General features: G+C 36.6%; 1 protein-coding gene across 1 annotated transcript in view; it reads right to left on the bottom strand.

The window, feature by feature from the left end:
• Nucleotides 1-388: 388 nt before the first annotated feature.
• Nucleotides 389-16,601, bottom strand: part of LOC150075130 (uncharacterized) — a 47,812-nt gene continuing 31,599 nt past the window's right edge. Inside the window, exon 5 of the mRNA XM_090388375.1 lies at nucleotides 389-526. Coding sequence (XP_090244501.1) covers nucleotides 389-526 — 138 coding nt within the window. The remainder of the gene's footprint in view (nucleotides 527-16,601) is intronic.

Raw genomic sequence — 16,601 nt, 5'->3', positions numbered from 1 at the left:
AATACAAAATCTGTAATTATCACAAAACACACTAAGGAAGTACAGTATTTTCGGTATATGACTTTCAAAATTGTCCATAAAAAGAACAAAGGGAATAGAAAGGATGACCAGTAGTATGGGTATAGAGCAGAGTTTTCTTATTACATATTTAACATTCGATCGTTGTAAATTGTCTTTTTATTAGAGTCAGAAGCTCACGACGGTCAACATAACTTAGTTTACAGTCTCAGTCAGTAGCGTAGCTACCCTTTTTGGAGCCCGAAGGCAAAGAATATGTTCGGGCCCCTACTTAATTAATGAAAATTGTAAAAACAGGAGACAGCCAAAGACGCCGGGCCCCTAAAGGGCCCGGGCCCGGAGGCAATTGCCTTGCCTGCCTACATGGCAGCTACGCCACTGGTCTCAGTACAGAATCAGAATTGCAGCCTTCCGAAATGAAGTTTCCAAGAGCACATGGATCATCGGAATAGAAATATTCAGCAGACAATTCGCAGAAGTAAACGAAATCAAGCTTCTTGGTATAGTTCTGCAATGAAAGAAAATCAAATCTGCTTTCAGAATTTAGAACGATAAAGTTAAGTTGTATATGTGGCCAGGGCCGTATCAAGACTTAAAAGGAGGAGTGGGAACAAGAATATCCCCCCCCTTCCATTACATGAAAAGTCCCAACAATTATTTCGCCGCTATCCAATTACGAAAAAGTCCCATTGAGATTAATTATGCGCTGCTCCCGAAGGCTGGTTCCTAGATGTGGTTGCTCCCATCTTAACACGGCCCTGTGTATTGATTTACATTGATTTAATATGTTCTCTAGTTCTTTGGAATTGCTATAAGCTAAATAAAATAAGCAAAAGATCCAGTAATCAGAACGTTTCAAATTTAATTATTTAACTGCATCACGAATTTAAACAAGTACACACATACTTTGTGGATAGTGAGATATATTCTTCTGACTTCAAAATAAGACAAAGTTCTGTGAAAGAATTTTCAACTGATTTCTTAGTTCGGAATTAAAATCAAAGTAAACAGTAACCATAACGTACAATAGGTATTCAAAATATTAAAAGAAAGTTAACCTGCTCAGTTAAATTATAGTTATTTTATAATATTTACCAATATTTTAACGAGTGAAATGAATCACAAAGTCATATGTAATGCGGTTTAATGATGCTCTTCATACAAACTATTTTGCTTCTATATAGCTCTCAGGGGCGAGTCGTTCCGAGAGTGAGAGGGGTGCAGTGCACCCGGGCGCCAACGTTCAAGAGGCACCTGAAAACCTAAAGTTTACAAACACATATGAAGAAAATTTTAAAGGGAGGTGCCAAATTTCGATTGGCACCAGGGCGCCACATACCATAGGAACCACCCTGGTAGCTATGCACTGTATGCAGTATCCGTACAATGAATATAACATTAGCATTGTATATTAAATTTCATGCAGTTAGAGTCTTCTGTCCGCTCTTGTATTTTTTTTCTTTTTGCAACCAGCAAGATTTAAACTGCTCAGTTAATGTAATGGTTATAATGCAAACAGCAGAACAAACCCTGCCTTCACGACGAGTTGCACTAGTATTGCATTACTTTTAGACAAATGCAACACTAAAACATGAGACAATGGTTGTTGTAATGACATCGCCAAAGATTTATCTGCCAATTGCACTACTTTGTTATTATTATTATTATTAGCTATATGGTGCAAGGAAACCTGAGGCTTATACTGCACCAGCCAAAAAAAAAAAAAAAAAAAAAAAATTCCCGAGTTACCCTTAGAGAGTTTGTTATGTTATTTGGTTTTTAGGAGCATTAGCTACTAAGGCCATATTGCTCCGGGAAATGCGATGGTCATTCCCTGACCTTTCCGCATCCTCCGTATTTGGTGGTCAAGGGCTCGAACCCCGGTCTAGTCAAGAAGCGTATGCTACGCACTGCTGCTCCTGCCCACCTGACTACGGAGGCGCCCCCCTTAGAGAGAGAGGAGAAGTAGAAGGGAATCACCAAGAAAGAGAAGGATGATGATATCCAACTCAGGATCCTGGGTTTTAAAATAAACGCTTTGGAAGTAATGCAATGCCTGAATAACGTGTTGCGAAGGCAAAGTGTTTACCGTTTGTGGGCATTAAGAGAGTTGCATTATTCAAACAATTTAAGTTCTACTGGCCGCAAAATAACGTAAGGCAGATTATGTTTCAATAAAGCGAAATAACAACAGTTTTTATACTTTTAATTATCAAATTATTATCGAAGTAATATATAATTTTCTATGCAGCAGTCTGCCTTGTAGGACAGCAGGTTTTAAAGGTTGAAACTTTCATGTAAAAGCTACAACCTTGTACACTAGTGTGCAAAATTTAAGGACCAGTCAGGTTTTCACCTGTAGCTTCTCATAGGAGTGGCCTGGATATGGGAAACGCATACCAAAGGAACCTCGTGAGGTACAGAAATGATGATGGAAACAACACCGACACAGCAATGGAAACAAAACGGTACAGAGAGACTTTATTCAAAAATAGCAACATATGACTGGCTGCCATGATACCGATGCATCACTGACAAAGATGGAACAAAGGGAAGAGGTGGTCCTCAGTAGGAGATAAGGCCACCCCTAATGTCGATACAGCCTTTGCACCGCCTGTCCATATTTAGAACAATGTTGTTTATAAGTTCTTCCTGTAACATCGTCCATTCCTCTGTCAGCGCCATCTTCAGCTGGTGAACATTTTCTGGTGGGTGTGGACGTGCCGCTAGGCGTCTCCCCAGAACGTCCCATATGTGGTCGATGGGATTTAGATCGAAGGACGGGCAGGCCAATCCTTACGAACAATGTCCTAACTTTCCAAAAGCATATCACAGCTGCAGTACGATAGGGTGTTCCGTTATCATCCATAAACACGAACTCGGGGACAATGGCACATCTGAACAGACGCACATGAGGAAGGATTACCTCAGTACAGTAGCGTGCACCGGTTACAGTACCGCCTTCTAGTTTCTGGAGTTGTGTACGTCCATCCAAGATAACGCCTGCCCTGCCTAGTGAGAACAGACGAGAACACCTCGACCACCATATCGATCCCTTTCAGTGATGTTTGTGGGGTGATACCGTGTGCCAACCTCTTGCCAGATTAACTGACGTACAGAATCGCTGCTGAGACCGAATCTACTCTCATTAGTAGAGTACCTTAATAAAGATTTTGTGGTTGTAATCTTTAGAAATAGTGCTGGTCCTTAAGTTTTGTACACCAGTGTATAATAATAAAAATATTAAAAATCGTGGTCATATTTTTCAAAATAAATAGTAAATTCAGTTATTGGGAAATTTCCTTTAAGACATTCAACACTTATTATAGCCAAGGCCACATTTGACATACTCTAGTTACGCCACTGACGTTTACACTAATGCAGCCATGGTATCGGCAAGCTAAAATGTCGTCGGCCAGATCCAGAGTACTTATCATGTGCTGAATATACAGTATTAACCCTGAGAGAGAGAGAGAATAGTGACAAGGGGCTCACATCCGGTGAGGATGGGCTTGGCACACCCAGGGTCCTGAGCTGGATATCATCATTCTTTTCTCTTTCTTGGTGATACCTTCTACTTCTCTCTCTCTCTCTCTCTCTCTCTCTCTCTCTCTCTCTCTCTCTCTCTCTCTCTCTCTCTCTCAGGGCAACTCGGGAATTTTTTTTTGGCTGGTGCAGATTAAGCCTCAGGCTTCCTTAAAAAAAAAAAAAAAAAAAAAATAATAATAATAATTATTATGTTACGATTTGCAATTCTCGTGAGTGACCCGGGATACATTCTAAAACTCGGGGACGATCCAAGGGCAAAATTATTTGCTGTCAAAGGATGCGTAGTAATTCTTTCCGCACAGTGTGTAAAAGACCTGAATTCGAATCCTGTCAATGCCGCAAGGAATTTTTATGGACCTTTTTCACAGTGTAGCTGAGTTAGTTGATCTCAGGCGAGGGTAGCATAGTGTTTCTTCCGGAAATTCGGGTTATTCGTCCAGAAAATAGCAAATCGACCACAGAACACACGCAGTTTACAGACATATTATATACGGCGCAATAGGGCCTAAGTTGCTGATGCGCCTGAACCCCTACAACAAACAACGACCAAACAGTTTCAGATTACATCGTTATAGGAGTTGAAAGGTAAGCTGCCACACTTGCGTGTGACAGCTTGCCTTTCAACTCCTTTAACGATGTAATCTGAAACCTTCTAACCTGAAACCTTCTCAAACTCCTATAAGGATGTAACCTGCACCCTTCTAACAACTTGATGTTAGAAGGCATGAAAGATAGAATTGCGTTTTCCTGTTTGGCTCTGGCCTGTCTCTTTAGAATATCTTCTTCTTCTTCTTTTCCATTAAGCGTACTGCTTATTGGATTTAAGATATATCATCTTTAAAGGATAGAAACCAGACTGTTTAGAACGTGCTGCTACCAAATAGAAGTTATCCAAGTTAATTGAAAATGAATCATTGTTGCAATGTTTCTCGCCAAATCTGAGCGCCATTTAGTAGGCCGAATGTATTCTACATGAAAGGACGAAGCAGTATGGAAGAAAGTTCAAAAATCAAATGTGACTGGAGTTTGGCGAAAACTATGGTTTGGTTGTATGCAAAATTACCCAGGGGCTCACATCTAGTGAGTATGCGCTTGGCACACCCAGGGCTCTGAGCTGGATATCATCATTCTTCTCTTTCATGTTGATTCCTCTCTCTCTCTCTCTCTCTCTCTCTCTCTCTCTCTCTCTCTCTCTCTCTCTCTCTCAGGGCAACTCGGAGAATTTTTTTGGCTGGTACAGCATAAGCCTCAGGCTTTTTTGCACCATATGGCTAATAATAATAATAATTTGGGAAGCCAGCAGATGATATACAAACAAACATAATAGAAAGAGAAACGAAGTTATCTCTCACCGCAGAATAAACTTTTCATTCACAAAGCGTGACCCTGGTTTTGCCCTTCTTTCAAACAAATAGTATCGCCAAGGATTTACTCTATTATTCGTTTAAAAGATAACAGCCACTTTCAGGACTTATTTGTTCTTCTAACACAGCAGATAAAAACAAACCTCTTGGCGATAGCACTTGTTTCGAAGTAGTGAAGTATGAGGGCAACTCGTTGGGAAAGCAAAGTTTGTTCTGCTGCAAGCATTAAGACTATCGCATTAATTAGGTAATTTTCATATGTTTTTGTCCCCAGCAGAAACATAAGAAATTACAAGATATACCTCCAAACTTTATATAACTTAAAAGGTCTAATACTGTTAATAATTTAAATTAACATAATTGTAACATTTTATGTGGTTTTTTTTGTTTTTTTTTTATTTCTTGCAATAAATATTTTAGACATCTTTTTTTCCAATATTTACATTCAAATATAAGAAATTCCTTGCTTTTCTAAATTCAGTGCTTAGCTTCTTACTTTAAATATTTGGGCTTGCCCTGCAATGATGTAAGCCACAGAGTAGTAAGATAAAATAATAAGTAGTAAGATAGGCAGTTAAAGCCACACCCTGTCAAGCAGGATGCAAGAAACTATACTAAAAACACACGTAAAAACAAACAAGCAAAACAGATGAAATTAAGCTATGAATAGTAATTTTAAAAAATGGTACTTTAGACTAAGGCGCCTATTCAGAAATGGCTGTGTATTATGATGCTAAGCACTTTATATACATAGCCAAAATGGTACTTTTTAACACGATGAGATTAATTAAATGTTAAGTGTGCCTTAAAAGTGGAATTGGAACATCATATTAAGTCCTAAATGATATAAATTCCATTTCGAATCAGGGGACACCACACTATAATCTTCATTGTACACCAATATATATTAAACAACATAAATTCAGTATGTACTGAATTATTACTTATTTACTTTATGATACTTACTGCCTTGGCGATTAATACACAAAACAATACCGGTATCCTTCCAGTGCTCATCTTTATAGAATATTACTTCCAATAAGAGAAGGTAAGACTGAGTGAAAATAACCCCTTCTGGTGGATATTTTGCACTTATGAATAATTACTTTTAAAAACAGAAATAAATACACAAGATGATTTTTATTGTTGGTAATGTTTATTACCAACATGTAACGTAAATAAATGCTGACAAATTAAATGATCAATATAATTTATTTTTGCTTTCAGTTCATATGCAAACTTAATGGCTGGAAACCAGGATCCAAAAAGTATAAAAAGATACAAGAAGTGTACAAAATTATTTGGAGTTGTATACTAGCAGAAGCAGACTCTGATCAAGATGGTAAACTATCCTCTGACGAATGGGAAAGGAGACTGGATGGACTGTGTATATAGTTTTTTCTTTTACTATCAGTCCATACACACTACTTCTCAAAAATATTCAAACCCCCCCTTCCACATCCGAAAGTAAGGAAGAGCATACGCATAAGTAACAAATATGAAAACATGGAAGAAATATCAATAGCCTGATATTCTACATTTTACGTAGTTCCAAGATGTTCTCTTAAAGGTCACCACGTAAATTATTTTTCAGTGTGATATAGCAGAAGTTTACTTTTGCCTTCCAAAGTCGTCAAAAGTTGGAAGATCGACAGTAATACAACAGTTGGGCTACAGTCAAATAAGGCTAACCGGTCAGGAAATGGACTAATATTGATCAGCGAATGCTGTAAAGGATCATCATCCTTGAAAAGGCCATTACAAAACGTCACATTAGGAGCTTCAAATATCAGTTCCAGAGCGTTCCATCGTGATTAAAACATGATACTGCTAGATCCACACACATCTGGGCGAGAGAGCGATCTTTGCGTAGTATGGTTGCTAATGAGTAGTGGGATGTGATCCCTCATCTTTCAGTTATTGTAGAACAACGGAAAGTGATTTATAATGTGACAAATTGCGCTACGCAGTGTTTAGCGTCAACTTGAGTTTTGGCTTGGAGAATGGCCAAAGAACGCTATCTATTGAAGTACATCGTCCCAGCAATAGAGTTCGGTGGAGGAAGCGCCATAATGTGGGCTGGGTCTTTTTACACAGGTTGGACGTAGTGACAAAAGTCTTCATTGTCCATAAGTGCTTGTATATGGATATTGGGTAACTCAATGATGCCTGTTCTTTAAAAATTCTGCAGAACCGTTCATGTTTTGGCATGATAATACTATCCCACAAAGCCAAGTTTTTATATATTTGATTTGAAGAGAACTAACTTCTAAAATAGCATAGCTGTTCTAGAGTACTGATCTGAATCCTAAAGAATCCCGAATCATGATGAAGCTAGCACGACCCACTTCGATTTATGAGATAGTGACTGCACGGAAGAAGGAATTCGTTTAAATTCTAGCTTTGTTCCAAACGGCATTATCGTTTGGAACAAAGATGGGCCCACGCGTTATTGATTCCCATTTCTTTCGAAATTGCTGGTGTCTGTATACTTTTGAGAGGACAGTGTATATCTATTCCTAAGATTTTTAATTTCTATTGCATCATCTATTATATCATTTATTAAACTGGAACTTATTCCTATTTCCCTAGATCACCGTCAGGTTATTTTCTTAGTATCACCGTCAGGTTATTTTCTTAGTATTCTGTGATGGTTATGGAAATTGGTTATCATATTTGTTGCTAAATGTTTAAGAAACAGTGATTTACTCTTGTGCTCCCACAAGCAGGATGGCTTCAATACGAGTGAACAATTTCATTTCGTCGCCTGAAACGATCTTAAAATTTGGTGCGCTGTCCTCTGTATTCTTATCTTTTTTTGTGTTCGTAAAATGCTTACTCTCTAAATTTTTCGACCGAGGTTGTTGCTTCAGTTGCAAGTTTTAAGAATTAAAAATTACTTGATGCAATTCACAGTAATAAAAAGACAAATATGTCCTTTAATCTCTCTTGACTCTGAACACTGAAAGGAGAAATTTATTTCATTAAAAAGCAAATACAAGGTTTTTTTTTTTTTGTTTTCTGAGGTTCGAATGTGGGAACATCTAGGTCCTGTACTGATAAAAAATGCTGGTCTTTCTGAATGGCTTATTTATGGTACAGATTTAATATGTATGACAGAACAGGTTAAGTTAATCTTGAAAAGGCTAGCAATGCATCATTTCAGGTTTTGTAGTACCGCTAAAATCAGATATAGTTTAGCCCTTGTGCAGCCAGACGCCGTCACGTCTTGGACAAAAGTTTACCATATTGTGAATAACAGAGTGACATTATACACATGTGTAGTTTATCCTCATACTTGTAACTGAAATTATTACCCACAGTGTACACTAAAATGGAACAAATCGGCAAAATTACTCTTCTGAAAACAACTTCAAGGATAAAATAGCGGGTACCTCCCAAACACCCAAAAAAAGGAACCAGACACGGCCTTGTGATTACATTATGAAACATTTTAGATAAGCTATGATTCGAACCGAGACTAAACCAAGAAACATGTAATCTGTGATGGAGGGTATTATTTATTTATTGTATTAATACATTAATACATAATAGGGAGTATTTCTCATTAGTGATACGCTATTAAAATTGTTGAAAATAGCATTAAAACACGTACAATTCTGTAATTGTCCATTAAATAGCGCAACGGTATTTCACGCTCTTTGAGTAACCGCTTTCCTGGACTACTAAATACAGTATAATGTTCTTGTCTTCTCTCTGTCTTGTATAAACAGAAAACTTGCTTATTTTACAGTAACCTAAGTATACATTTCTAAATTCTTTAAACAAGCAAGCCTAACTTAAGTTAGGCTTGCTTGTTTAAAGAATATAATAAGTTAGTCTGTCTACAATGGAATATCGCATCAATGATAGGCATAATTCAAATACAGTGATATACATTTATTTGCTAACAATTTGTACCGATGCAATTATGGCAACAGAGTACATGACATCATCAGGTGCAAAGTGAGATATTTTTAGATAGGTGGCAGAAGGCTGTTTCATTGTGACAGCAGTATACTTGAGGAATAGTTCAACATCGATTAGTTAGGGTCGTAACATCGGGTTTTCCTTAAAAGAACATGAGTTTATTTTAGAATATTACTTGCATCCAAATCACTTTTCATTGCCAAGGGAAATTCGTAAAAAATATCCAAACAGGCAGATCTGTGCCAAATAAGACAAGCCAAATATTCGTAGAGTTGGTGGACACCTCTACCATATTCTCTTAACAGTTTTATATTTTGTATTCGTTTGAATGGAATTTGCAAACAGGTTGCAGTTTAATTGGTTAAAATTTACGCTTATAGCCTATGAAATGTTTCAGCAATTTCGATAATCTGTAATAGTTAATAAAAATTAATTATGTGTCAGTTATCACAATGCAGTGTTTTGAAGCAAAAAAGACTTCACCATCATGAGAACAAAAAGCATCTTTAGATTTAAGAAAAATCAATACATTTTTTGTCGTTATTTCAATAAAATTAAAAATTACTTATGAAAATAAAACACACCTTTTAGATTATCAATCTTTTTCTATTTGTTATTTCAATAAAATTAATCCTCTTCTCCGGCTATTAAGACTTTTATTTTTTTCAAGTTGTCTCTTACAGGTATTAGAGAAGTGGACTCTGAAGAATATTCTTTCATCCTCGAGAATTTTGGAATTCCAGAGAGACAGTCAAGACAATGCTTCATCATGTTCACAGAAGTAAATACAGTTATCTTATTTCTTAATCTGCGGTGTCTCTTTTCATTTTTATTGTAAAATGTAATTAAGAATACACAAAAGAATTTCTCGGACAAATATAGACGTTCAGTAATGGTTTCAGAGAATTAAACGACCATAACAACAATAACAACTCGGGATAGAAGTTTGCAATATTCAATTTTCCCGCAATTACAGTGTGCCAAATTTGAAGTAAATTTTAAAAATACTGGAAAGTGGATATAAATAATACTTTATAAAATGTTATATGGTTATTAAATCTTTTTAAAATTATTACGATCCATTTTACAAATAAGAAGTATATAAGCATGTGCAGGTTTAAAGGTTCGTGCCAATAACGGTTTTAACAACTGGAAATTGGAATAGTTTCATCTTTATAAATTATGTCTAAACTTTTTTTCTTAAATTTTCAGCTATAAATTTATATATTTTTTTAAAATAAAAGGCATAAAAAACACACCTTTTTTAAATGTTTAATCTTTTTATTAAAAACTAAAAGCAAAAACACATACAATAAGTATTGAAATTCATTAATAAAAGATGAAACACTGGTAGACTACAAGAAGAATTTAAAAAAGACCATAAACGTTTTTCCAGAAATTAAAAAGAAAATTTACACCTATCAGGTATAGCGCCACAGTTTTTGTAACAAACAGGGGCGCCACCAATGCAGTAGTTTAAATGGTAACTACAGAAACATATGAATTAGTAGTAGTAGTGGCATGTGATGCAAGAAAGCAAGTGTATGAGCTTATGCAGCATCAGCCAAAATAAAAAATAAAAGAAATCACACCATTCCGTCCAAATGCCTGGCCAGTTCCTCCTTAAATTTATTCAACCTATCAACTTCCACAACGACAGATGGAAGTTTGTTCCAGCAATTAACCACCCGCTCGCTGAAGGCAAATTCCCCACATTATTGATAAGATAGCCCTCTTAATTTTATATAATTTCAATAAAATTTAATAGCATTAGTTAATTTATTATTTTGTTAATTTAGTTAATTATTTTAATAATAATATAATAATAATGTATAATGAAATGCTGCGAGCCAAAATAAAATATTAAGTTACGTAAAATCAATTAATATTGATATAATTTATGTCACCTGGTCTGCATATACAAATCACCCGCCTCTTCCTTATGTAGGACGGCACGTGAACTGACGTTCAGGTATTCATCATTCATTCTCCTCATTCATTTGTATTGTCACATACAAATTGCATGCTTGAAAATCACAAACACCTTACCTATTTGATAACAAAGCAGAATCAAACAAACAGTAAATATTGAGGTCCTCTTTATCCACGACATTATACTTGTATTTAATCCAACGTAAGAAGAGGAAGAAATCGAGTGAGGGTTGTTTGTTACCCTACTATATATATATACGCAACTTTTTTTTAGCAACGCACTAAAATTTCAGAACATCTTTGAATGTTTTGCACGTTTCCACTTCAGGAAATGTGTTCAAAAAATTTTCTCCAAACCTGTCCCATCGTTACTCATCAAATCCAAGAAGCACGCACCTGTGCTTCAAAAGCACAGGTGCGTGTTCAAAAGCGTTAGGAACGTGTCCTGCTTTAAGCAACTGCACTATGTCTACATATCGCTCAGGTAACCCTTTAATACAAGGTTGTATTATCAGAAACAGACAGACCATAACGTTGAAAGGAAGCTGCCACAGTTGCATGTGCCAGCTTGCCTTTCAACTCCTATAACGATGTAATCTGAAACCTTCTAACCTGAAACCTTCTGAAACTCCTATAACGATGTAACCTGAAACCTTCTACCTTCTAACAACTTGATGTTAGAGGGTATGAAAGATAGAATTGCGTTTTCCTGTTTGGCTCTGGCCTGTCTCTTTAGAATATCTTTTTCTTCTTCTTCTTTTCCATTAAGCGTACTGCTTATTGGGTTTAAGACAGATCATCTTTCCATCTTTAAAGGATAGAAACCAGACTGTTTAGAACGTGCTGCTACCAAATAGAAGTTATCCAAGTTAATTGAAAATGAATCATTGTTGCAATGTTTCTCGCCAAATCTGAGCGCCATTTAGTAGGCCGAATGTATTCTACATGAAAGGACGAAGCAGTATGGAAGAAAGTTCAAAAATCAAATGTGACTGGAGTTTGGCGAAAACTATGGTTTGGTTGTATGCAAAATTACCCAGGGGCTCACATCTAGTGAGTATGCGCTTGGCACACCCAGGACCCTGAGCTGGATATCATCATTCTTCTCTTTCTTGGTGATTCCTCTCTCTCTCTCTCTCTCTCTCTCTCTCTCTCTTTCTCTCTCAGGGAAACTCGGAGAATTTTTTTGGCTTGTACAGCATAAACCTCAGCCTTTTTTTGCACCATATGGCTAATAATAATAATAATTTGGGAAGCCAAATAAATCAATAATAATAATAATTTAGGAAGCCAAATAAATAAATAATAATAATAATTTGGGAAGCCAGCAGATGATAAACAAACAAACATAATAGAAAAAGAAACGATGTTATCTCTTACTGCAGAATAAACTTTTCCTTCACAAAGCGTGACCCTGGTTTTGCACTTCTTTCAAAAAATAGCATCGCCAAGCATTTATTCTATTATTATTCGTTTAAAAGATGACAGTCACTTTCAGGACTTATTTGTTCTTCTAACACAGCAGATCCTTTCTTTCAAATAATAACAAACCTCTTGGCGATAGCACTTTTCGAAGTAGTGAAGTATCAGGGCAACGCGTTGAGAAAGCAAAGTTTGTTGTGAGCATTAAGACTATTGCATTAATTAGGTAATTTTCATATGTTTTTGTCCCCAGCAGAAACATAAGAAATTACAAGATATACCTCCAAACTTCATATAACTTAAAAGGTCTAATACTGTTAATAATTTAAATTAACATAATTCTAACGTTATATGTGTTTTTTATTATTTATTTTTTTTTATTTCTTAGCAATAAATATTTTAGACATATTTTTTTCCAAAATTTACATTAAAATATAAGAAATTCCTTGCTTTTGTAAATTCAGTGCTTAGCTTCTTACTTTAAACATTGGGCTTGCCCTGCGATGACGTAAGCCACAGAGTAGTAAGTTAAATTGTAAGTAGTAAGATACTTTCTGACAAGATGATATTAATTAAATGTTAAGTGTGGCTTAAAAGTGGAATGGGAACATCATATTAAGTCCTAAATGATATAACTTCCAATTCGACTCAGTGAACAAATACCACACTATAATCTTCATCGTACACAAATATATTAAACTACATAAATTCAATATATACTAAATTATTACTTATTTACTTTATGATACTTACTGCCTTGGCGATTAATACACAAAACAATACCGGTATCCTTCCACTGCTCATCATTATAGAATACTGTATTACTTCCAATAACAGAAGGTAAAGCTCGGTGAAAGTAACCCATTCTGGTGGATATTTTGCACTTATGAATAATTACTTTTAAAAACAGAAATAAATACACAAGATGATTTTTATTGTTGGTAATGTTTATTACCAACATGTAACGTGAATAAATGCTGACACATTAAATGATCGATATAATTTATTTTTGCTTTCAGTTCATATGCAAACTTAATGGCTGGAAACCAGGATCCAAAAAGTATAAAAAGATACAAGAAGTGTACAAAATTATTTGGAGTTGTTTACTAGCAGAAGCAGAAACTGATCAAGATGGTAAACTATCCTCTGACGAATGGGTAAGGAGACTGGATGGACAATATATATAGTTTTTTTTCTTTTACTATCAGTCCATACACACTACTTCTCAAAAATATTCAAGCCCACCCTTCCACATCTGAAAGTAACGAAGAGCATACGCATAAATAACAAATGTGAAAACATGCTAGAAATATCAGAGAATATTAGTAGCCTGATATTCTACGTTTTACGTAGATCCAAGATGCTTTCTTAGAGGTCACCACATAAATTATTTTTCAGTCCATGATATAGCAGATGATTACTTTTGCCTCCCAAAGTCGTCAAAAGTTGGAAAATCGACAGTAATACAACAGTTGGGCTACAGTCAAATAGAGCTAACTGGACAGGAAATGGACTAATATTGTTCAGCGAATGCTGTAAAGGATCATCATCCTTGAAAAGGCCCTTACAAAACGTCACATTAAGAGCTTCAAATGTCAGTTCCAGAGGGTTTCATCGTGATTAAAACATGATACTGTTAGATCCGCACACTTCAGTGGTCCGCCACCGTATTGAACCTGCTACGGTGGCAAATCGCTGATGTTGCATCGTGGGGCAGAGAGCGATCTTTGCATAGTATGATTGCTAATGGGTAGTGGGATATGATCCCTCATATTTCAGTGATTGTAGAACAATGGAAAGTGATTTATAATGTGACAAATTGCGCTACGCAGTGTTTACCGTCAACTTGAGTTTTGGCTTCGAGAATGCCCAAAGAACACTATCTATTGATGTACATCGTCCCAGAAATAGAGTTCGGAGGAGGAAGCGCCATAATGTGGGCTGGATCTTCTTAGACAGGTTGGATATAGTGACAAAAGTCTTCATTGTCCATGAGTGCTTGTATATGGACATTAGGTATGCCTGCTCTTAAAAATTCTGCAGAACCGTTCATGTTTCGGCATGATAATACTGTCTCACACAGCCAAGTTTTTATATATTTGATTTGAGGAGAACTAAATTCTACAATTAGCATGGGTGTTCTAGAGTACTGATCTGAATCCCATAGAATCCCGAATCATGACGAAGCTAGCACGACCCACTTCGATTTATGAGATAGTGACTGCACTGAAGAAGGAATTCGTTTAAATTCTAGCTGGTCCTTATTGCGGATTAGCTGAAAGTCTTCTACGAAAGACGGTACTCTCGTTTGGAACAAAGATGGGCCCACGCATTATTAATTCCCATTTCTTTCGAAATTGCTGGTGTCTGTGTACTTTTGAGAGGACAGTGTAAAGTTTTAATTTCTATTGCATCATCTATTATATCATTTATTAAACTGAAACTTATTCCTATTTCCCTAGATCACCGTCAAGTTATTTTCTTAGTATTGTGTGATGGTTATAGAAATTGGTTATCATATTCATTGCTAAATGTTTAAGAAACAGTGATTTACTCTTGTGCTCCCACAAGCAGGATGGCTTCAATACGAGTGAACAATTTCATTTTGTCGCCTGAAACGATCTTAAAATTTGGCGCGCCGTCCACTGTGTTCTTATCTTTTTTTGTGTTCGTAAAATGCTTACTCTCTAAATTTTTCGACCGAGGTTGTTGCTTCAGTTGCAAGTTTTAAGAATTAAAAATTACTTGATGCAATTCACAGTAATAAAAAGACAAATATATTCTTTAATCTCTCTTGACTCTGAACACTGAAAGGAGAATTTTATTTCATTAAAAAACGAATACAAGTTTTTTTTTTTTCCCCAGTTTCGAATGTGGGAACATCTAGGTCCTGTGCTTATGAAAAATGCTGGTCTTTCTGAATAGCTTACAACTTATTATTTATTTATGGTACAGATTTAATATGTATGACAGAACAGGTAAGTTAATCTTGAAAAGGCTAGCAATGCATCATTTCACGTTTTGTATAATAATGTATAATGAAATGCTGCGAGCCAAAATAAAATATTAAGTTACGTAAAATGAATTAATATAGATATCATTTATGTCACCTGGTCTGCATACAATGTCACCTAAGAATTGCATGCTTGAAAAACACAAACACCTTACCTGTTTGATAGCAAAGCAGAATCAAACAAACAGTAAATATTGAAGTCCTCTTTATCCTCCACATTATACTTGTATTTAACCCAACGTAAGAAGAGGAAGAAATCGAGTGAGGGTTGTTTGTTACCCTACTATATACAGGGTGTCTCAAAAATATTTGTACAAACGTTTAGGGGAGGTAGGTAACATCTAAAGGAATGTGAATCGCATAGGAACCCATAACCGGAAACGTCACGGGAAAGTAGTAGCAGAGGCACAAGAAGCAGAAATGACACAAGACAGTAATTAGTGGCAAACATTTATTTGACATAATATTAACAATGGAGTACGAGATGGATGCATTTCATGATGTTACAACAGATGCTCAAAGGTTCGACCATGAGACGCGATGCATGCGTGACACCGACGCAGCTGGCGCATTATAGCCTTAGTAGCTAATGCGCCAATAAAAACAAAACCAACCAACCGACACCGACGCAGCATGGATTGGCGGACACGGTCGAACACACCTGGAGTTTCTTTGACAGTAGCAGCAGCGCAGACGAGTCTCGCCACGAGATCCATTTCCGTCTCCACAGGCGATTCATACACGATAGATTTGAGGGCCTCACACAGAAAAGAAATCAAGGCTCGATAAATCAGGTGAGCGTGGGGGCCAGGCAACGGGTCCACTACGACCAATCCATCGACGCCCAAAATGCCTGTTCAAATGGTCACGAACACACCTTCCATAATGGGCAGGCGCTCCGTCATTTTGAAACCAAATGTTGCGTCTCACATTTGCTGGAACATCGTCAAGTAATCCTGGTAGAACTTGTTCAAGAATGATCCAATATTTAGCTGAATGCGGGATGGTAACAGGTATGGACCGACTAAGCAGTCACCGACCATACCTGCCCACACATTTATTGCGAAGCGATGTTGTGCCGCATGGAGGCGCACAACGTGTGGGGTTGTCGTGAGCCCACACATGAGCATTGTGAATTAGCCTTCCCGAGTGAAATAAGCCTCATCCGTAAACAAAACATAGGCTGGAAAATTCAAGTCTTGTTGAACACTTTCTTGGAAAAACCACTGCGCAAAAGCCACACGTGCAGGATGATCTTGGAGGAGCAGTAACTGAACCGTTTGGAGATGAAAGGGGTGTAAGGAATCGTCGTGCCAGACACGCTGTACACTGCAACGAGACACTCCTAAGGCAGAGGCAACGGCACGTGTGCT

This window comes from Mastigoproctus giganteus, chromosome 14 (genome assembly GCF_048544385.1).
Source record: "Mastigoproctus giganteus isolate SK-2022 chromosome 14, ASM4854438v1, whole genome shotgun sequence".
Taxonomy (NCBI): Eukaryota; Metazoa; Arthropoda; class Arachnida; order Uropygi; family Thelyphonidae; genus Mastigoproctus; species Mastigoproctus giganteus.
This window is presented reverse-complemented; position numbering and strand designations above follow the sequence as displayed.